Source organism: Symphalangus syndactylus, chromosome 14, assembly GCF_028878055.3.
Source record: "Symphalangus syndactylus isolate Jambi chromosome 14, NHGRI_mSymSyn1-v2.1_pri, whole genome shotgun sequence".
Classification (NCBI taxonomy): Eukaryota; Metazoa; Chordata; class Mammalia; order Primates; family Hylobatidae; genus Symphalangus; species Symphalangus syndactylus.
Genome location: NC_072436.2, coordinates 68,037,591 through 68,061,120, shown reverse-complemented (window position 1 = coordinate 68,061,120; position 23,530 = coordinate 68,037,591). Strand labels below are relative to the sequence as shown.

Sequence of the window (23,530 nt, the reverse complement as noted above, 5' to 3'; positions counted from 1 at the left end):
CTAATCCTACTCAAACTGTTATGAAAAATAGAGGAAGGAATACTTCCAAACTCATTCTACAAGGTCAGTGTTACCCTGATACTAAAATCAAAGACACATCAAAAAAGAAAACTACAGGCCAACATCTCTGATGAATACTGACATAAAAATTCTCAACAAAATACTAGCAAACTGAATTCAACAACACATTAAAAATATCATTCATCATGACCAAGTGGGATTTATCCCCGGGATGCAAGGATGGTTCAACATACACAAGTCAATCAATGTGAAACAACGTATGAAGAGAATGGAGGACAAGAACCATATGATCCTTCCAACTGATGCTGAAAAGCATTTGATAAAATTCAACATCCCTTCATGGTAAAAATCCTAAAAAATCTGGGTATTAACATTACCTCAACAAAATAAAAGGTATGTATGACAGATCCACAGCTAGTATCATACTAAATGGAGAAAAACCAAAAGCTCTTTCTCTAAGAAGCGAAACACAACTAGGATGCCAACTTTCACCATTGTTATTCAACATAGTACTCAAAGTCCTATAGAGCAATTAAACAAGAGAAAGAAAAAAGGGTCATCCAACTCAAAAAGGAAGAGGTCAAATTATCCTTCTTTGCAGACGATATGATATTATATTTAGAAAAACCTAAAACCTCCACCAAAAAAATGATAAGAATTGATAAATTCAATAAAGTTGCAGGATATAGAATCAGCACACAAAAGTCAGTGGCAGTTCTATATGCCAACAGTGAACAATCTGAGGAAGAAATAAAAAAGTAATCCCCTTTATAATAGCCACAAATAAAAGTAAATACCTAGGAATTTACTTAGCCAAAGAAGTAAAAGATCTTACAAACTATAAAATACTGATGAAAGAAATTAAAGAGGACACACACAAAAAAATGCAAAGATATTGCATGGTCATGGATTGGAAGACACAATATTGTTAAAATGCCCATATTACCCAAAGCAATCTATAGGTTCAATGCAATTCCTATCAAAGTACCAATGACATTCTTTACAGAAATAGAAAAAACAATCAGAAAATTTATATGGAAACATAAAAGACCCAGAATGGCCAAAGCTATCCTGAGCAAAAAGAACAGAACTGGAGGAATCATGTTACCTAACTTCAAATCATACTACAGAGCTATAATAATAAAAACAGCATGGTACTGGCATTAAATCAGACACACAGACCAATGGAACAGAACAGAGAACCCAGAAAAAAATCCACATACCTATAGTAAATTCCTTTTAGACAAATGTGTCAAGAACACACACTGGCTGGACATGGTGGCTCACACCTGTAATCCCAGCACTTTGGGAGGCCGAGGTGGGTGGATCATGAGGTCAGGAGATCAAGACCATCCTGGCTAACATGGTGAAACCCTGTCTCTACTAAAAATACAAAAAAATAGGTGGGTGTGGTGGCATGCACCTGTAGTCCCAGCTAATCTGGAGACTGAGGCAGGAGAATTGCTTGAACCCAGGAGGCAGAATTGCAGTGAGCCAAGACTGCACCATTGCACTCCAGCCTGGGTGACAAAGCAAGACTCTGTCTCAAAAAAGGAACACACACTGAGGAAAAGACAGTCTCTTCAATAAATTATGGTTGGAAAACTAGAAATCCATATGCAAAATAATGAAACTAGACCCCTATCTCTTGCCATATACAAAAAGCAAATCAAAATGAATTAAAGACTTTAAAATCTAAGACTTCAAACTATGAAAGGACTACAAGAAAACATTGAGGAAACTCTTCAGGATATCAGTATGGGAAGACTTTTTTTTTTTTTTTTGAGATGGAGTCTCGCTGCAATGCCCAGGCTGGAGTGCAATGGCACAATCTCAGCTCACTGCAACCTCCATCTCCCGGGTTCAAGCAATTCTCCTGCCTCAACCTCTCGAGTAGCTGAGATTACAGGCACGCATCACCATGGCCAGCTAATTTTTGTGTTTTTAGTAGAGAAGGCGTTTCACCATATTGGCCTGACTGGTCTGGAACCCCTGACCTCAAGTGATCCACCCACCTCAGCCTCCCAAAGTGCTAGGATTACAGGCGTGAGCCACTGTGCCCGGCCTGGGCAGACATTTCTTAATTAATACCTCATAAGCACAGGCAACCAAAACAAAAATGGACAAATAGGATCACATCAAGTTAAAAAGCTTATGCACAGCAAAGGAAATAATCAACAAAGTGAAGAGACAACCCACAGAGTAGTAGAAAATATTTGCATACTATCCATCTCAGAATTAATAACCCAAATATATAAGGAGACAAAACATTCTATAGGAAAAAACTAATAACCCAATTTAAAAATGAGCAAAAGAATTGAATAACTATTTCTCAAAAGAACACATACAAATGGCAAACAGGTATATGAAAAGGTGCTCAACATAATTGACCATTAGAGAAATGTAAATCAAAACTACAATGACATAGCACTTCACTCCAGTTAAAATGTCTTTTATCCAAAACACAGGCAATAACAAATGCTGGAAAGGATGTGGAGAAAAGGAAACCTTCATATACTGTTGTTGTGAATGTGAATTAGTATAACCACTATGGAGATGGTGTGGTGGCTCACGCCTGTAATCCCAATACTTTGGAAGGCCGAGGCGGGTGGATCAGAGGTCTGGAGTTCAAGACCAACCTGGGAAACATGGTGAAACTCTATCTCTGCTAAAAAATACAAAAATTAGCCAGGCATGGTGGTTAAGCCTGGGAGGCAAACATTGCAGTAAGCCAAGTCATGCCACTGCATAGCCTGTGCCTCCAGAGAGAGACCCTGTCTCAAAAAAAAAATTTAAAAAAAAATCCACTATGGAGAATAATTTGGAAGTTCCCGAAAAAAGTAAAAATAGAGATATCATAAGATCCAGATCCAGTAATCCCACTGCTAGGTATTTATTCAAATGAAAGAAAATCAGTATATCAAAGAGATTTTATATCTGCACTCTCATATTTGTTGCAGCACCATTCACGATAGCCAAGATTTGGAAGCAACCTAATTGTCCATCAACAGATACATGGAGAAAGAAACTGTGGTACTTACACACAATGGAGTACTATTCAGCCACAAAAAACAATGAAATCCTGTCATTTGTAACAGTGATCCTGTCATTTTAATGAACTGGAGGTAATTATGGTAAGTGTTAAACCAGGCACAGAAAGACAAACATTGCATGTTCTCACTTATATGTAGGATCTAAAAATCAAAACAATTAAACTCATGAAGATAGAGAGTAGAAGGATGGTTATCAGAGGCTGGGAAGCACAGTGTTGAGAGGGAAGGTGGGGATGGTTAATGAGTACAAAATAGTTAGAAAAACGAATAAGACCTAGTATTAGCACAACAGGGTGGCAATAGTCAAAATAATTTAATGGTACATTTTAAAATAACTATGAGTATGATTAGATTGTATCGCAAGGACAAAAAACCAAACACCGCATGTTCTCACTCATAGGTGGGAATTGAACAATGAGAACACATGGACACAGGAAGGGGAACATCACACTCTGGGGACTGTTGTGGGGTGGGGGGAGGCGGGAGGGATAGCATTAGGAAATATACCTAATGCTAAATGACGAGTTAATGGGTGCAGCACACCAACATGGCACATGTATACATATGTAACAAACCTGCACATTGTGCACATGTACCCTAAAACTTAAAGTATAATAATAATAAAGTAAAATAAAATAAAAAATAAAAATGGGTAAAGGACCTGAATGGACGTTTCTCAAAAGAAGATATGCATATGGCCAACAGGAATATGAAAAGATGCTCAGAATCACTAATTATCAGTGAAAGGCAAATTAAAACCATAATGACACATCAATTCAAACCTAACAGAATAGCTACTGTCAAAAAGACAAGAAATAACAAGTGTTGAAAAGGATGTGAAAAAAAGGAAATCCTTGTGCATTATTGGTGGAAATGTAAATTAGTACATCCATTAAGAAAAACAGTATGGGCCGGGCGCAGTGGCTCACGCTTGTAATCCCAGCACTTTGGGAGGCCGAGGCGGGCGGATCACGAGGTCAGGATATCGAGACCACGGTGAAACCCCATCTCTACTAAAAGTACAAAAAAAAAATTAGCCAGGCGTGGTGGCGGGCGCCTGTAGTCCCAGCTACTCGGAGAGGCTGAGGCAGGAGAACGGCGTGAACCCGGGAGGCGGAGCTTGCAGTGAGCCGAGATTGCGCCACTGCACTCCAGCCTGGGCGACAGAGCGAGACTCCGTCTCAAAAAAAAAGAAAAACAGTATGGGAATTCCTCAAGTAGTTTTAACATATACAACTACCATATGATACAGCAATCCCACTACTGAGTATATATCCAGAGGAGATGAAAGCAGTTTGTCAAAAAGTATCTGCACTCCTATGTTCATTGTAGCATTATCGCAATAGCCAAGATATGGAATCAATCTAAGTGTATATCAATGGAGGAATGCATAAAGAAAATGCAATATAAATAGACAATGAAATGTGAAATATTATTCAGACTTTAAAAAGATGGAAATCCTGTCATTTGTGACAACATGGATGAACCTGGAGGACCTAATGTTTAGTAAGAAAAGGCACAGAAAGACAAATAGTGCATAATCTCACCTATACATGGAATCTACAAAAGTTGAACTCATAGAGGTAGACAGCAGAATGGTGGCTGCCAATGAACTCAGAAGTTGATTCATATTGGTCAAATAATACAAAATTTCAGTTAGGAGAAATACGTGCAAGAGATCTATTATACAACACTGTGACTTTAGTTAATAACATGTACTGAAATCTTGAAAATTGCTAAGAGACTTTGTTTTTTAACCACCTAAAAATGTATATGAAGTAATACATATATTAACTAGCTCAATTTAGCCATTCCGCAAGTATATATATTTCAAAATGACAAATGTACATGATGAACATATACAATTAAGAAAAAAAAAACAGAGGAGCTCCTCCTCTAGAGCTTTGAGTAGCACTCTTAAGACCTCATCTTCTGTGGTCTTACTGAATGCAAAAGATGTTTAGCTGGACTCTTCCATTCTGGTTGGTCAGAATTCCAATGTTTCCGTGTATGTTTCCAGTGACCTTTGGCACCCTTATTCATCTCGCAGACCTCCAGTGGCTGTTCTCTGCCAAGCTTCACAGAGTTTCACTCTGCACATGGCTACTAAATTTTTTTACCAAAGACTCAAGGGCTCTCCAGTGCTGATTAATAGAACTACTTCTTTGAACAACTCCCTGCTCTCTGGTACCTTGCTCCACCAATCCCAGCTGTCACACCAGCCCTATATGCCAGTCTCTGGGATTTTGCTTTTGTGTTTTCTGTGTAAAAACACTGCTTTTTGTTTGGGCTCTACTTTCCTGTGTTACTGTTTAGACAGTGTCCCCAGACAGAAAAATAGAGAATGGCAAGATTACCTTATGTGTTTCCCCTTCTTTGAAGGATCACAGCCTTTTCATGTCTTCTGTCTAATGCATGAATAGAGTTGCTTCATGTAGTTTATCCAATTTTGCAATTGTTTATGGCAAAAGGGTAACTTTGATAACTTTTACTCTGTGATGGCTATAACTGGAAGTCCTATTAATGCCTTTTTAAATTAAAAATAGCACTGCCAATAAAACCTTAATTTCCATACATCAAAAGTCAACCAAAGGAAACCAATAAGTAGTAAAATAAAAATGTGGGGCAAGGGTGTGAGCAGACTCGTGTAATTTCCCATTATTTTAATTTTCTTAGAATAAAAAAAAAATTCCAAGGGTCATATCATTTCTTGTTCATTTTCATTTCTCACCAACAGCTCTTCATTCTTTCTTAACCAAAGCCTAATTTTGCATTCAACTTCGAGTAGATGATTTAAGATGAGTCAACTATGCCAATAATGATGCTCCTATTTTACTTTGTCAGATACTCAATCTCCCAGCCTCCCACAGAGCTGGAAGTGATCATATGGCAGTGTTTTGTTCAATGAGACATACAGGAAAGTTTGTCAGGGATCTCCTCAAAAGGTTCTTATTTTCTTAATAAAAGGAATAGGTGAAGGCTGGTCCATTTCCTGTCTTGAATGTGGGTCTCTTCTGACTGTAATATACATGAGAATGAAGAGTTCACACTCTAATTATACCAAAGGCGGAGAAACGAAAGAGCCTGGGTCCATAATGACATCACTGAGCAACTAAACCTATATAGCAACTGACTGCCTTTGAGAAAAATGAAATTTATTTGTTTAAGCCACTCTAAGTTTTGTATTTCTTATAATAGAAAGCATTTCTGACTAATTAATGCACATACCATTCATTCTTTACACTAACAAGAGTTTGCATAAAAGATGTAGCTAGTTTTTAAATAGAATATTAGAAGAAAGTAGTTAGAAGCTGCATTCTTTTGAAGCCTTTGGACCAATCAGGTTTTCTTTAGTGTCTATTAAATGCACGCCTCCCTTATATCACCCTATAGATTGCAAACTTCCTTGTAGCTAGAGATCTTCTGTTTTAAATATGAGTCTAAGCACTTCTGGGAGTTCAAATTAGCTTGCTGATAAACTCTATTTCTAGATGTTCTATAAGTTATCTCTGTTATCTAGGTACTCTTTGACTCCATTAGGAACAAGGACCCTAAACACCTAAAACTTTTCTTTCCCCCGACAGAAATGAGTTTGCTGGTAAGACAAACAAGCACAGGGATGGTCACTGCCTTACGTTCACATTCTCTGACGTCCAAGTTGAACTGCTGTAATGCTCCCAAGGTGAGCTGCCGCACTTCAGCTTCCAGCAAAAGTTGCATCAAGGATGTGGCTAAATGCTTGCAAGCTGACATACATGCTGTCTGGGCCACCTTTCCCTGAAACACAAGAGTGTAAATCATAAAGTTAATGCATCTAACATAAATTAAACTAAAATTTCAACAAAACTTAAAATTACTTCTTTTTCAATTAGGAATTTCCCTAAGGTTCTCCTCATCATAATACCCTTCCATTCAAATAATCTTGGAATTAAAGCATCTGATGGCAATCATCTTATATAATAGCTCTGTCACCATCAGTCATGGTAGCTGTAGCACTAAGCTGAAATTCACAAAGCCCAGTTATTTAGTCAAGAATTACTTATTTTCTAAATTGACAGCAGACAAACAATATTCAGAATCTTAAGTAAAGTGAGAAACAATATTCTACAATATTGCAGAATACAATATTCTACAGAGAATACATTTCAAAAACTTCCTTCCAAATTAAAAAATTCTTAAAAATCAAATGTGAACAATAATCCCTACTGTATCTAGAAACCAGTGTTTACTACTTTATGATTTAACACATATAAAATAAAAATAATTATGGCCGGGAGCCGTGGCTCACGCCTGTAATACCAACACTTTGGAAGGCCGAGGCGGGCGGATCACGAGGTCAGATCGAGACTATCCTGGCTAACATGGTGAAACCCAATCTCTACTAAAAATACAAAAAAATTAGCCAGGCGTGGTGGCAGGCGCCTGTAGTCCCAGCTACTCAGAAGGCTGAGGCAGGAGAATGGCGTAAACCCAGGAGGCAGAGCTTGCAGTGAGCGGTGCCACTGCACTCCAGCCTGGGGGACAGAGCGAGACTCCGCCTCATAAAAGAGGAGAGGGAAGGGAAGGGGAGGGGAGGGGAGGGGAGGGAAGGGTTATTTAAAACAAAAAGTTACCTGAAAAAAATAATTAAAGGGATGCATTTTGCTTTCTTAGAAAATACTGAGATTTATGAATATAAACCCTAGGTCAATTTTGAAAATATGGATTTTAAAATTAATATTTTAGTGTCTTCTTTAAAAGATTCAAAGTACTCTACATTTAGTGAATTATATAAATTTTATATCTGTTATTTATCATCTGTTTCAAAATACAGGATATGTTTTAAAAAGATGATGATCAAATTATTTAGTGAATCATCCTACTTTTTTGAAATAACAAAATATTGCAGCCATACAGAAAAATATAGAATCATAGGATAAATACTTAACATATCCCCTAAACATTACAAATACAGTTTAAGCCCCTGTGTGACCTCCTTAATCATGTTCCTCCCACTCCCCAGAGATGACCATTATTGGTATTAGGTATCCCATTTGTTTTTAAAAAGTACTATTATGACAAGTATATAACCAGAAACAATATGTTGTATTATTTTACATATATTGAAACTTTCTTTTATATTATGTAGGTACTTCTGCAACTTCCTTTTTCAGTTGAATATTATGAATGTGAAGATTTTGAAGTGTATTGCATCTAGTTGTAGTTTATTCCTTTAACTGTTCCATAGTATTCCTTTTTGGAAGTATACCACAATTTATTTGGCCATTCTTCTCATGCTGGAGATTTAAGTTATGTCTTTTTCTTTTGGCTATTATAAACAGAGTAAGTCAGTTCTAGTAAGAGATCATGAAAATGCAAGAGCATGACTACAGTGTCCCTTTTATATGTTTTTTCATATGTTATACTGGGCCAGGGTCTTCAATGAATCTAGCAGGCTTTAAAGAGAAAAACTATAAATAAATAATATCATAATACATTTTAAAATTTACATAATTTTATATACTTTGGATAATTTCTTTAGAATTACTTTTTGAAGCTACTAGGATGAGGGGTATCAACACTGTGATCCATAATGCATATGCTTATATGTGAGGACAAACACAAGTGAAAGCTAGACTCCCAAATATCCAGTTAAATGACTCTGCTTATGGTATGTTCTGATTTGCATTGTCCCTAGATATATCGTAGAGTATTACTTCATTGTATAATAACCAGCAGTTTTATAAGTTTTTCTGCTAATTTTTCTACTAATGAAACAAAAGATTTTTTTTTTTTTTTTTTTTGAGACGGAGTCTCGCTCTGTCACCCAGGCTGGAGTGCAGTGGCGCAATCTCGGCTCACTGCAAGCTCCGCCTCCCGAGTTCACGCCATTCTCCTGCCTCAGCCTCTCCGAGTAGCTGGGACTACAGGCGCCCGCCACCACGCCCGGCTAATTTTTTTGTATTTTTAGTAGAGACGGGGTTTCACCATGGTCTCGATCTCCTGACCTCGTGATCCGCCCGCCTCGGCCTCCCAACGTGCTGGGATTACAAGGGTGAACCACCGCGCCCGGCCTACAAAAGATATTTTATGGATTTTATGTCTTTGATTACTGTGTGCAATTGAATATTTTCTAAATTTGTATTTATTTGACTCAAATCTTATTTGTAGCATGAAAAATAATGATGACCTATTTTAGTATACAGACTATAAATTTTCCTCATCTCTATGGTTTCATTTGTATTTTCTGATGGGCCACACTCTGCATGATTTAAAACAACAAAGGAGGTAATTTAGAGATCAAGTGGAACAGATACAATAGAGGCAAAAACAAATTCTAAACAGAAAAGTCACATCATAAAAGAAATCCACATTAAATTACTTGGTTTTAATTAAACCCACTAGAGACCTACGACAGGCACCTCCAAAGAAAAACAGGGTTCAACATAATGGTCAGGCTATGCCAACTGTGAACTTTCAGAGGGGACAAAGGTATGAGACCAGCACAACTTACTGAACATTATTCCCCATTGCTTGCTTTTGTCAGCTTTGTCGAAGATCAGATGGTCGTAAGTGTGTGGAATTATTTCTGGGCTCTCTATTTCATTCCATTGGTCTATATGTCTGTTTTTGTACCAGTACTATGCTGTTTTGGCTACTGTAGCCCTGTGGTATAGTTTGAAGTCAGGTAATGTGATGTCTCCAGCTTTGTTCTTTTTGCTTAGGATTGCCTTGGCTATTCAGGGTCTTTTTTGGTTCTATATAAATTTTTAAATAGTTTAGTTCTGTGAAGAATGTTATTAATAGTTTGATAGGAGCAGCATTGAATCTGTAAATTGCTTTGAGCAGCATTGCCATTTTAACTATATTGCTTCTTCCTACTCATGAATATGGAATGTTTTTCCATTTTTTTGAGTCATCTCTGATTTATTTGAGCAGTGTTTTATACTTCTCATTATACAGCTCTTTCATGTCCCTGGTTAGCTGTATTTCTAGGTATTTTATTCTTTTTGTATGGGATTGGGTTCCTGATTTAGCTCTCTACTTTGGTGCTATTGGATGCTATTGGTGTACAGGAAGGCTACTGATTTTTGTACATTGATTTTGTGTCCTGAAACTTTGCTGAAGTTGTTTATCAGCTCAAAGAGCTTTTAGGCAGAGTAGCCATATGCAGAAGATTGGAATCAGACTCCTTCCTTATACCATATACAAAAATCAACAGAAGATTGATTAAAGACTTAAATGTAAAACCTAAATCTATAAAAACTTTGGAACATAACCTAGTAAACACCTTTCTGGACAAGGGAACTGGCAAAGATTTCATGACGAAGACCCTAAAAGCAATTGTAACAAAAGCAAAAACTGACAAATGGGATCTAATTAAACCTAAGAGCTTCTGCACAGCAAAATAAACTATCAACAGAGAAAACAGAAAACCTACAGAATGAAAGAAAATATTTACGAACTATGTATCTGGCAAAGGTCTGATGTCCACAGTCTATAAGGAACTTAAACAAATTTACAAGCAAATATACAAACAAACCCCCTTAAAAAGTAGGCAAAGGACATAAACAGTCACTTTTCAAAAGAAGTCATACATGTGGCCAACAAGCATATGACAAAATGTTCAACGTCACCAATCATTAGAGAAATGCAAATCAAAACCAAAAGGAGATATCATCTCAAACCGGTCAGAATGGCTATTATTAAAAAAAAAAATTAAAAAAACAGACGGTGGCAAGGTTGCAGAGAAAAGAGAACACTTATACACTGCTGGTCAGAGTGTAAATTAGTTCAGCCATTGTGGAAAGCAGTGTGGTGATTCCTCAAAGAACTAAAAACAGAGTACCCATCAACCCAACAATCCTACTATTGAATATATAACCAAAGGAATATAAATTGTTTTACCATAAAAAGGCCGGGCGCGGTGGTTCACCCTTGTAATCCCAGCACGTTGGGAGGCCGAGGCGGGCGGATCACGAGGTCAGGAGATCGAGACCATGGTGAAACCCCGTCTCTACTAAAAATACAAAAAAATTAGCCGGGCGTGGTGGCGGGCGCCTGTAGTCCCAGCTACTCGGAGAGGCTGAGGCAGGAGAATGGCGTGAACTCGGGAGGCGGAGCTTGCAGTGAGCCGAGATCGCGCCACTGCACTCCAGCCTGGGTGACAGAGCGAGACTCCGTCTCAAAAAAAAAAAAAAAAAAAAATCTTTTGTTTCATTAGTAGAAAAATTAGCAGAAAAACTTATAAAACTGCTAAATTTCTTTAGAATTACTTTTTGAAGCTACTAGGATGAGGGGTATCAACACTGTGATCCATAATGCACACCTACGTTCACTGCAGCACTATTCACAATAGCAAAGTCATGGAATAAACCAAAATGCCCATCAACAGTAGACTGAATAAAAAATTAGGTACCTACATACCATAGAATACTACACAGCCATAAAGAAAGAATGAGATCATGTTCTTTGCAGCAACATGGAAGGCACTGGAGACCTTTATCCTTAGCAAACTAAAGCAGGAACAGAAAACCAAATGCCTCATGTTCTCACTTATAAGCAGGAGCTAAATAAAGAGAACATATGGTCACAAAGAGGGGAATAACAGATGCTAGGGCCTGCTTGAGGGTGGAAGATGGGAGAAGTGAGAGGATCAGAGAAAATACCTTTCAGGCACTATGCTTAATACCTGGGTGATAAGATAATCTGTACACCAAACCCTCATGACATGAGTATACCTATATAACAAACCTGCCTATATACTCCTGAACCGAAAAGTTAAAAGAAAACAAAGAACAAAAAATGAAAACAAAACAAAACAAAAAGTGTAAGACTCTATAGCTTTTCAACAATGAGAGTGGGAATAGAGTGAATGAATGAAGCAAGACTATATGATCATCTCAATAGATGCAGAAAAGGCATTTGAAAAAACTCAACATCCTTTCATGATAAAAAAAGCTCTCAACGAATTAGATATAGAAGGAATGTAACTTAATACATTAAAAGCCATATATGACAATCCTATAGCTAATATCATACACAAAAGTGAAAAGCTGAAATCTTTTTTTTTAAGATTAGGAACAAGACAAGGGTGTGTACTCTCATCATTTCTAATCTACACAGTTCTGGAAGTGCTAGTCAGGGTAGTTAGTCAAGAGAAAGAAATAAAAAGCATCCAAATTGAAAATGAAGTTAAATTGCTCACCGATTGTTTGAAAAATATATATGATCTTGTATAGACAGAACTCTAAAAATTCCACCAAAAACTGTTAGAACTAATAAACAAATTCAGTAAAGTTGCAGGATACAAAATAAACATGCAAATATCAGTTGTGTTTCTATACGCTAACAACAAACTATCTGAAACAGAAATCAAGCAAAAAATCCCACTTACAACAACTATTTAAAAAAACTTAGAAATAAATTTAGCTAAAGAGATAAAATATTTGTATATTTAAAAGTATAAAACAATACTAAAAGAAATTTAAGAAGACACAAAGAAATGGAAAGACGTATCATGTTCATGAATTGAAGGAATTAATATTGTTAAAATGTCCATTCTACCCAAAGTGATCTACAAACTCAATGCAATCCTTATCACAATACCAATGACTTTTTTCAAATAAATAGAATAAATAATGCTAAAGTTCATATGGAACCACGAAAGACCCGAAATAGCCAAAGCAATCTTTAACAGAAATAACGAAGATGGAGCTGTCACATAGTCTGATTTCAAAATCCAATACAAATCTATAGTAATCAAGACAGTATGGCACTAGTGCAAAAACAGATACACAGACCAATGGAACAGAACACAGAACTCTGTAATAAATCCACACATTTATGGTCAACAAATTTTTGATAAAGATACCAATAACACACAATAGGGAAAAGATTCTTCAATAAATGGTGCTGAGGAAACTAGATATCCACATGCATAAGAATGAAATTAGTCCCTCATCTCACATTGTAAACAAAAAATAATTCAAAATAGATTAAAGACTTAAACATAAGACCTGAAACTATGAAACTACTAGAAAAAAGAAAACAGATGAAAAAGCTCCATGACATTGATCTGTACGATGGCTTTTTTTTTTTTTTTGTATATGACCACAAAAGTATAGGCAACAAAAGCAAAAACAGACACATAGGATTACATCAAGCTAAAAAGCTTCAGGACAGCAAAGGAAACAATCAAAAGTGTGAAGAGAACTTACAGAATGTGGGAATATACTTGCAAACCACACATCTGATAAGGAGTTAACATCCAAAATATATAAGGAACTCAAACACAATGACAAGAAAAGAAATAAACTGATTAAAAAATGGGCAAAGGATCTGAATAGACATTTCTCAAGAGAAGACACATGAATAGCCAAGATGTACATGAAAACATGTACAACATCACTAGTCATCAGAAAAATACAAATTAAAACCACAATGAGATACCACCTCTCATTTGTTACAATGAATATTATCAATAAAAGGTAACAAGCGTTGGTGAGAATGTGGAGAAGAGGGAACCTTTGTCAACTGTTGGTGGAAATGTAAATTAGTATAGCTGTTATTGAAAACAGTATGGAAGTTCCTCACAAAATTTAAAGTAGTATTACTATATGATCCAGCAATCCTACTAATGAATATATACCCAAAGGATATGAAATCAGTATGTCAAAAAGACATCTGCACTCCCATGGTCATTGGAGCATTATTCACAATAGCCAAAATATGGAGTCAACCTATTGTCCATCAATGGATGAATGTAAAAAAAAAATCTGCTATATATATATACACATACATAAATACAGTGGAATACCATTCAGTCTGTTTTTTTTTTTTTTAAGACAGAGTCTTGCCCTGTCACCCAGGCTGGAGTGCAGTGGCACGATCTCGGCTAACTGCAATCTCTGCATCTAGGGTTCAAGCGATTCTCCTGCCTCAGTTTCCTCAGTAGCTGGGACTACAGGCGTGCACCACCATGCCTGGCTAATTTTTGTATTTTTAGTAGAGATAGGGTTTCACCATGTTAGCCAGACTGGTCTTGAATTCCTGACCTCAAGTGATCTACCCACCTCAGCCTCCGAAACTGTTGGGATTACAGGTGTAAGTCACTGCACCTAGTCCCATTCAGTCTTATATTGTATACTTGGAAATGCATAAGAGAGTAGTTTTAAGTGTTCTGTGTTAAAAAATGATAAGTATGTGAAGTAATCCTTGGTTTAGCCATTCCACAATACATATATTTATCAAACATCATATTGTACATCATACATATATATATATAATTTTTATTTGTTGATATGGTTTGAATCTGTGTCCCCACCAAATCTCATGTTGAATTGTAATCATAAGAGGATGGGCTTGGTGGGAGGTGACTAGATCATGAGGGCAATTTTTCAGTAATGGTTTAGCACCATCCCGTTGGTGCTTTTCTCATGATAGTGAGTTCTCATGAGATCTGGTTGTTTAAAAGTATGTGGCACCTCCCCAACCCCTTGCTCCTGCTGCTACCATGTAAGACGTGCCAGCTCCCCCTTTGCCTTCTGCCATGATTGTAAGTTTCTTGAGGCCTCCCCAGAAGCCAAGCAGATGCACCATCATGCTTCCTGTACAGCCTGTAGAACTGTGAGCCAGTTAAACCTGCTTTCTGTATAAATTACCCAGTCTCAGGTATTTCTTTATAGCAATGTGAGAATGGAGTAATACAGAAAATTCTTACCAGGAGTGGGGCATTGCTATAAAGATACCTGAAAATGTGTAAGTACCTTTGGAATTGGGTAATAGGCAGAGGTTGGATGACTTTGTAGGGCTCAGAAGAATATAGGATGATGAGGGGGAGTTTGGAACTTCCTAGAGACTTGTTGAACAGTTAAGACCAAAATGCTGGTAGGGATATGGTACCCAAATGGTCGTAGTGAAGTCCAGGCTGACAAGGTCTCAGAGGAAAGAAGGAACCTATTGGGAACTGGAGCAAAGGTCACTTTTGATATGCTTTAGCAAAAAACTTGGCTGCATTATAACCCTGCTCTAGTAACATGTGGAACTTTGAACTTGAGAGTGCTGATTTAGGGTATCTGATAGGAGAAATTTCTAAGCAGGAAAGCATTCAAGATGTAGCTTGGCTGCTTCTAACCACCTATGCTCATAGGCATGAGCAAAAAAAAAAAAAGATGTAAAACAGGAACTTATATTTAAAAGAGAAGCAGAGGGCAGAAGTTTAGATAAATTGCAGCCTGGTCATATAGTAGAAAAGAATAGCCCATTTTCAGGAGAAGAATTCAAGCAGGCTGCTGAGCAATCACTTGCTAGAGAAATCTGCATAACTAAAAGGAATGTAAGTGCTGATAGCCAAGACAAAGGGGAAAAGGTCTCCAAGGCAAGTCAGAGACCTTTAAGGCATCCCCTCCCATCACAGGCCCAGAGGTTTAGGAGGACAGAATGGTTTCATGGGCCAGAACCAAGGCCTCAATACCCTGTGCAGCCTCAAGACACTGTTCCCTGCATCCTAGATGCTCCAACTTCAGCCTTAGCTCAAAGGTGCATAGGTACAGCTCAGGTTGCTACTTCAGAAGGTGTAAGCCATAAGCCTTGGCAGCTTTCATGTGGTGTTAAGTGTGTGGGTGCACAAAGTGCAAGAGTTGAGATTCATGCTAAATGAACAGATTTTAGCTGCTCTTGCCCAACACACAGAGAAAATATGGGAAACTATGTGAGATGATGGATATGTTAATTTGTTTCGATATAGTAACCTTTTCACTATCTATATGTATTCTGTAACATCATGTTGTACACCTTAAATAAATGTAATGCAATTTAACTTTTTAAAAATAATTTTACATTAGTATCCTGTTTTGTGCCTAGGTTCTTTTGCTCAGCATGTTTCTGAGATTCATTCATACAGTTGCCTTTTTCCTGATTTAAGAAGTAAAATATTCAGTCTTTTATCATTAAGTAAAATGTTAGCTATAGATTTCTTATAGATATCCTTTATCAGATTACATAAAACTAGACTACACTGCTGACAGAATTTTATTTTTCATGAAAGGGTGTTCAATTTTGTTAAATGCTTTCTGTGTACATATTAAGATGAGCACATGGATACACTCACACACACAATTATACAACTTATACAATACACCTTACTTAGGCACAGTGTATCTTTTTAAAATATAATGCTGGATTTCATTTGATACTATTGTGTAGAAGATTTTGAGTCCATGTTTATGCAGGATATTAGTCTACAGTGTTCTGTTCTTATATTGTCATTGTTTGATTTTGCTATTAGAGTGATGGTGGTCTCATAAAATAAGTTTAGAAAACCCCTTTGTTTTGTGAAGCATTTTGCTTAGAATTGGTTTAATTTCTTTCAGAAATGTTTGATAGAACTTACTAGTGAAGAAATCTCAGCCTATAGTTTCTTTATGGGAGGGTTTTTAAAATATAAATTCAAATTCTTTATTACAAACAAGCCTATTTGGGTTTTCTGTTTATTCTTGAGTAATTTGTAATTTGTGTCTTTTATAAATGTATAATTTGTGTAATTCAAAGAATTTAACCAAGTCACCTACATGGTCAACTTAATTAGAATAAAGTTGTTCATATTTTATGTGACATTTAGTCTCTGTAGTTTCTGAGGTCTGTAGTGATATTCCTATTTTCATCCCTGACATTAATAATTTGAATCTTCTTTTTTTCTTAACCAATGTATTTTTTAAATAGTGTTTTATTTCTTCCACTATTGTGTCCATTTACTATTTCATTAATTTCTGCTCTTATTTCCTTTTTCCTATTGAGCTGGGTTTCAATTTGCTCTTCTTTTTTTAGCTTCATAAGACAAAACTTGGACTTTGATTTTGGACCTTACTTTTCTTACAACATAAGTACTTAAAGTGATCAATTTTCCTCTAAGCTAGCAGTTCTCAACTGGGGGCAATTTTGTTCCCCAGGGACATTTGGCAATGTCTGAAGACATGTTTGGTTGTCACAACTGGCAGGAGGTGGAAGGAGGGGGAAACACTACTGGCATATCATGGGTAGAGGCCAGGGATACTGATAAACATCCTATAACGCCCTGGGCAGTCAAACACACCTGGTCCACAACGTCAATACTAACAAGGTTAAGAAACTTTGCTCCAACCAGTGCATTAATGGCATCCCACAAATTGTGATAAGTAGTGTTTTCATTTTTCTTCAGTTCAAAATATTTTCTAAGTTTCTTTGTGGTTTCTTCCTTGAGAAAGAGGTTATTTAGAAGTATGTTGTCTAATACCTAAAGATTTGGTGATATTTTTGGAATATATCTGTTATAGATTTCTAATTTGTGTTGTAGATGACTAACATAGTCTATACAATTTTACTCCTTTTGAATTTACTGAGGCATGTTTTATAGCCCAGGATGTGGTCTAGCTTAGTGAATACTCCATATGCACTAAAAAAAAAAAAAAAAAGCTGCCATTGGTGGTGTAATATCCTATAAATAGACATCCATTAAGTCAAGTCTTATGATACTGTTGTTCAAGTCTTCTATAGCCTTACTGATATCCTATTTATTTTAAAAATTTTAATTTAAATAATTACTGAAAAGACTGTTAAAATTAGCAGCTGCAATTATGAATTTGTCTGTTCATCTTTTCAGTTCTGCCAGTTTTTGTTTGATGCATTTTGAAGATTTGTTATTCAGTGCAGACACATGGTTGTGATGTCTTCTTGATTAATTGGCCCTTATATCATAATGAAATGTCAATCTTTATCCCTAGAATAATCCTACTTCTTAGTTCTACTTTACCAGACATTAATACAGAAACTCAGTGTTTTAATGATTAGTATTTGCATGGTATATCTTATTCCTTGCTATTACTTCTGACCAATCTATGTCTTTATACATTAGAGTGATGTTCTTGTAGGCCAAATATAGTTGAGTCATTCTGCTTTATCCAGAGTAATAAATCTCTGCCATTTATTCAGAGGGTGTACATCATTAATTATACTTAATATAATTCACAGTATGGTTGGATTTAAATCTATTATGTTGACCTTAGTTGTCTTTTTGTCTAATCTGCTCTGTTTCCTTTTTCCTATTTCCTGTCTGCTCTTATATTACTTAAGTGTTCTTTATAATGCTATTTTATTTCCACTTTGGACTTAATAGTTATATTTCCTTGTTTTATATATTTAATAGCTGTTGGAGGCTTTATAATAAGTCTCTTTAAATTATCACAGTTTATCTTGAATTATATTACACAATTCCATATATAAAAACAGTATTCTTGCATTTACCTCCTTCCAGGTGATTATTTTCACATATTTTACTTCTACATATGTTATCAATATATACATTGTCATTATTTTTGCTTTTAAAGTCCATTACATATTAAATAAACAAAAATTGAGTAAAAACTTTTTTATCTTAACTACATATTTTTCATTTCTGGTATTCTTTGCTCCTCTATGTAGATGCAAGCTTCCATTTTATATTATTTCTGAAAAACTTAATTTGATATTCCTGAAATTCATGTCTTCTGTCAATAAATTCCCTCAGCTTTTCATGATCTAAAAAAGTCATTATTATACCTTAATTTTGTGCTGACTATAAGATTCCTTGGTGATGGTTCTTTTTTATTCTTTCAGCATTTTAATTGTGTCATTTCATTATCTTCTGGTTTGCATAGTTTCTGATTAAAAAGAAGTATCTAGTCATTTCATCACTTTTTCTCTGTATGTACTATGTATTTTTTCCCTAGTTGCTTCTAAGAGTTTCTTTTTATCATTGTTTTTCAGCAAGTTGTTTTAATCAACTTTCAAAAATTTTTAGTCACTATTTCTCCAAATACTTTACCTATTCTTCCTTCCTTTCCTCTTTTTCCGAGAAGGCAGTTAGACAAGACATACTGTCTGTCCCACAAGAATCTGAAGTTCAAGAAAAATTATTCCTCCATTGAATTGCTTGAACCCGGGAGGTGGAGGTTGCAGTGAGCCAAGATTGCACCACTGCACTCCAGCCTGGGCGACAGAGCGAGACTCTGTCTCAACAACAACAAAAAATTCTTCCTCCATTAATTCTCCTCTGTACTTCAGTTTGCATGATTTCCATGGCTATGTCTTTTAAGTTCTCCAATCTTATTTTCTATAGTTGTTAATTTCTATTAATACAATTCAGTGTAATCTTCATTTTAGATATTACATTTTTGTTATTAGAAGTTCCATTTGATTCCTTTTTGTATAACTTCTATTACTCTCATTGTATTTACTTTTAAATATTGAATATATTGAGCATGTGTGTATGAGCATATAAGCATTTTTAAAGCATTTACCTTCTAATTCTGTCACTTCTGTCATATTTGGATGTTTATATGGACTGATTTTCTTCCATGTTATGGATCACATTTTCCTGCTTCTTGGCATATCTAGCAAATTTTTATTGAATACTGGATATTGTGAATGTTGCTGTTGAATATCAGTATTTTGTTAAATTTCCTTAAGGAGTGTTAGGCTTTGTTATGGCAAACAATTAAGTTACTCCCGGATCGGTGTGAAATTTTTTTTTTTTTTTACAGAACAAACAAATTTTGTTGATAAAAATATTTTTACATAAAATATCAAAAAAAAACCATGGAATTTTGAAAGATCTTCAAGCAATAAAACACTGTGTTTAAGTACAGTTCATTTTACAAATGTAAGGGTATTTTATTTAAGGATTCTTTTGATATAATTTATTCTGCCAATATGTCAAAGTAGTGAAACTGTTATTTTTTATTTATTTATTTTTATTATTATTATACTTTAAGTCTTAGGGTACATGTGCACAATGTGCAGGTTTGTTACACATGTATACATGTGCCATGTTGGTGTGCTGCACCCATTAACTCATCATTTAGCATTAGGTATATCTCCTAATGCTGTCCCTCCCCCTTCCCCCCACCCCACAACAGTCCCCGGAGTGTGATGTTCCCTTCCTGTGTCTATGTTTTCTCATTGTTCAGTTCCCACCTATGAGTGAGAACATGTGGTGTTTGGTTTTTTGTCCTTGCGATAGTTTACTGAGAATGATGGTTTCCAGTTTCATCCATGTCCCTACAAAAGACATGAACTCATCATTTTTATGGCTGCATAGTATTCCATGGTGTATATGTGCCACATTTTCTTAATCCAGTCTATCGTTGTTGGACATTTGGGTTGGTTCCAAGTCTTTGCTATTGTGAATAGTGCCTCAATAAACATACGTGTCCATGTGTCTTTATAGCTAGAAGAAAACCCAGGCAATACCATTCAGGACATAGGCATGGGCAAGGACTTCATGTCTAAAACACCAAAAGCAATGGCAACAAAAGCCAAAATTGACAAGTGGGATTTAATTAAACTAAAGAGCTTCTGCACAGCAAAAGAAACTACCATTAGAGTGAACAGGCAATCTACAAAATGGGAGAAAATTTTCGCAACCTACTCATCTGACAAAGGGCTAATATCCAGAATCTACAGTGAACTCAAACAAATTTACAAGAAAAAAACAAACAACCCCATCAAAAGTGGGCGAAGGACATGAACAGACACTTCTCAAAAGAAGACATTTATGCAGCCAAAAAACACAGTGTGAAATTTTGAAGTTTACTGGTATGCACTTTTATGCAGAGATCAGAATTATCTTTTATGTAGAGGCCCAAAACTATACTATTAGGTCCAGGACTAATGCTACTTTAGACCCATGACTAGCCTCTCATTGCTGTCTCTGCTGTATGCTTCAGTTCAGTGGGGCCTTCCCCTTCTTACAGGTTGTAATTTGAATATCCCCCCCATCTCTTCGTTTGAGTTCTGGCAATTGTGCTTAGCTTCTGTGCCCTCACAATTTGATGGTTTGTTTGTTTGTTTGTCTGACCTCATGGACTTTTCACCCTATACATTAATAGCTTAGTATTCAGCCAAAGTCTCAAAAGAATCTCTCAATGCAAGGTTATTCTTCCCAAAACTCTTTTTCATTTCCAAACTGCTTCCTAGCAAATTTCAGTTATTTCATTCCCAAACCTCAGTCATTGTCTTCTTACCAGTATTGCTATGCTCTGCCTGGGTTCACCCTTTCTTGCACTGCAATTTTACACAGTACTTCTAGGAGATTGCTGGGTTTACACTTCATTTGTTGGTCTTCTCTCATGGATCACTTTCCTGCACTCCCTGCTGTACGGTATTTAAAAACAGTTGTTTCATTTATTTTGTACAGTATTCTAGATGTTTATGGTTGAGATCCAGTCTGGTACTAGCTATTATACCATGGCCAGTAGTGGCCACCTCAACATTTTTTGAAATATATTTTTGCTGAGTACTGAAGTGTGTATTGGCAGTTTTGTTCTCTTTTGGAACTTTATACATTTCATTCTATTGTCCTCTGGCCTTCATCATTTTTATACGAAGTCAGCCATAATTCTTACTGTTTTTCCCATGAATGTGTCCTTGTTCTCTGGCTGTTTGTAAGAATTTTTTCTTTAATATTGGCAATCTGACCATTATGTGCCTAGGTATAGTTTTCTTTAAGTTTATCCTGTGTGGGCTGCTGAGCTTCCAGAATCTGTGGATTGATGCATTTCTTCAGATACAGAAAATTCTCAAGCATTCTCAAGTACAAAATTCTTTATGTACTGCTTTGTATCATTCTCTTTCTCTCTTCTCCTTCTGAGACTCCAAGTATATGCATTTAAAACCTTTCAACTGTGTTCCACCTATCTCATATGCTCTATTCCATTCTTAACATCAAAAATAAAATTTTTAGTGCTGGACACGGTGGTGCACACCTGTAATCCCAACTACTTGGAAAGCTAAGGTGGAGGATCCTGTGAGCCCAGGAATTTAAGTCCAGCCTGAGCAACACAGTGAGACTCAAATCTCTTTTATCACTCTGTGTGTTTCAGTTTGGGTGTTTTCTACAGACCCATATTTGAGTTCACTAATCTTGAATTCTGCTTTGTTGAGTCTGTTTTTAAACCCACTCAATACATTTTTAAAAATTCATGTACTGAGCTCTTATTACAGATTTTATATTTTGCTATTCTAGAATACATATTTCATTCTTTTTTTTTAAATCTTGATTTATAATTTAATGGCTGTGCAGGTCCTGGTTCCCCATTTCTGTTGCTCACGGGCCCACTGCTCTGGGGTCAGGGTTTTCTGTTCAAACGCATGGATACGCAAGAGATTTTCAGCTGGGCATGCATTCATCAGCTGGTAACCCTGAAGCAGTGGCTTACCCTTGGACCTGGCCAACATACCAGGACTAAGAAGCTAGATGTGCAAGAGCTGAGCTTTACATCTTCTACCTCCACGCCTCTGGGTACTGTTGCAACTTCCCCTGGAGGCATTCAGTGCTAAGTTCCATAATGGCAGTCCAGCTTGGGCAGCAGCCCAGTGAGGATTGAACCCCAGCTCAGACCCTGGCCATACTCCACATGTGATTCTTAATCTCAATTCAAATAATTCATCTTTTGATACATTTTGTCTATTCTTTCCCCTGTTTTCTTTAACATGTTAATCATAGCTATTTTGAAGTCTTTGCTAACATCAATATCTGGATCAGCTCATGATCTGCTTCTACTGACTATTTAAACCTTTGATTTTAGGTCAGTTTTCTCCACTTACTAGCACCTTAGAAAATTTTGTTTTGTGTGGCATACATTGCAGATAAAGTGGTATAGACAGACTAGATTATCTTATCAGCCCCAGCAGAGTTTTGAGTTTTGTTCTAGCAGACAGTTAAATTATTGATGGATTATCTTGATTTTGTCAGGCTTGTTTTTAAACTTTATTACAATGGGTCCATGTTAGTTTTGCCCTTACTCTGAAAGGACCTTATAGTTAATCCCTGTGTATGACCTTATTGATATTTTAACTGAAAGCACAAAGTGCCCATCTGCTGTCTCTGTGGGCCCAATTCTCAATGTCTCTGCTACGTAATTTCTAGAATATTTGCTCAGCAATCAGTATTCTAGCAGCTGCTGTCTTCAAAGCCCCCAGAGTGTGCCCTATGCACCTGCAGCTTACAGCTTAGAAATGAGTCAAGGAAAAAGGGGAACGTAATGAAGGTTTTTGTTTGTTTGTTTGTTTGTTTTTTGGGTTTTTTCTTTTTTTTTTTTTTTTGGAGACAAAGTCTCACTCTGTAACCAGGCTGGAGTGCAGTGGCATGATCTCAGCTCACTGCAGCCTCTACCTCCCGGTTCAAGCAATTCTCCTGCCTCAGCCTCCCGAGTAGCTGGGACTACAGGTGTGCACCACCACACCCAGCTAATTTTTGTATTTTTTTAGTAGAGATGGGGTTTCACCATATTGGCCAGACTGGTCTCGAACTCCTGACCTCGTGATCTGCCCACCTTGGCTTCTCAAAGTGCTGGGATTACAGGCGTGAGTCACCACATCTGGCAAAAGATTTTTTTAGGGGAGTTTCCTCTCCATGTTTTCTCTCCTCTTTGGTATCCTGCTTATCTAAATCCTATATTTAC

The 23,530-nt window shown here is 36.5% G+C and overlaps 1 protein-coding gene across 7 annotated transcripts in view; it reads right to left on the bottom strand.

The window, feature by feature from the left end:
* Positions 1-23,530, bottom strand: part of EXOC6B (exocyst complex component 6B) — a 676,922-nt gene that overhangs the window by 210,312 nt on the left and 443,080 nt on the right. For all 7 annotated transcript variants that reach the window (XM_055243157.2, XM_055243158.2, XM_055243160.2 and 4 more), the window contains one exon: positions 6,710-6,851. In XM_055243157.2, coding sequence (XP_055099132.1) covers positions 6,710-6,851 — 142 coding nt within the window. The remainder of the gene's footprint in view (positions 1-6,709; positions 6,852-23,530) is intronic.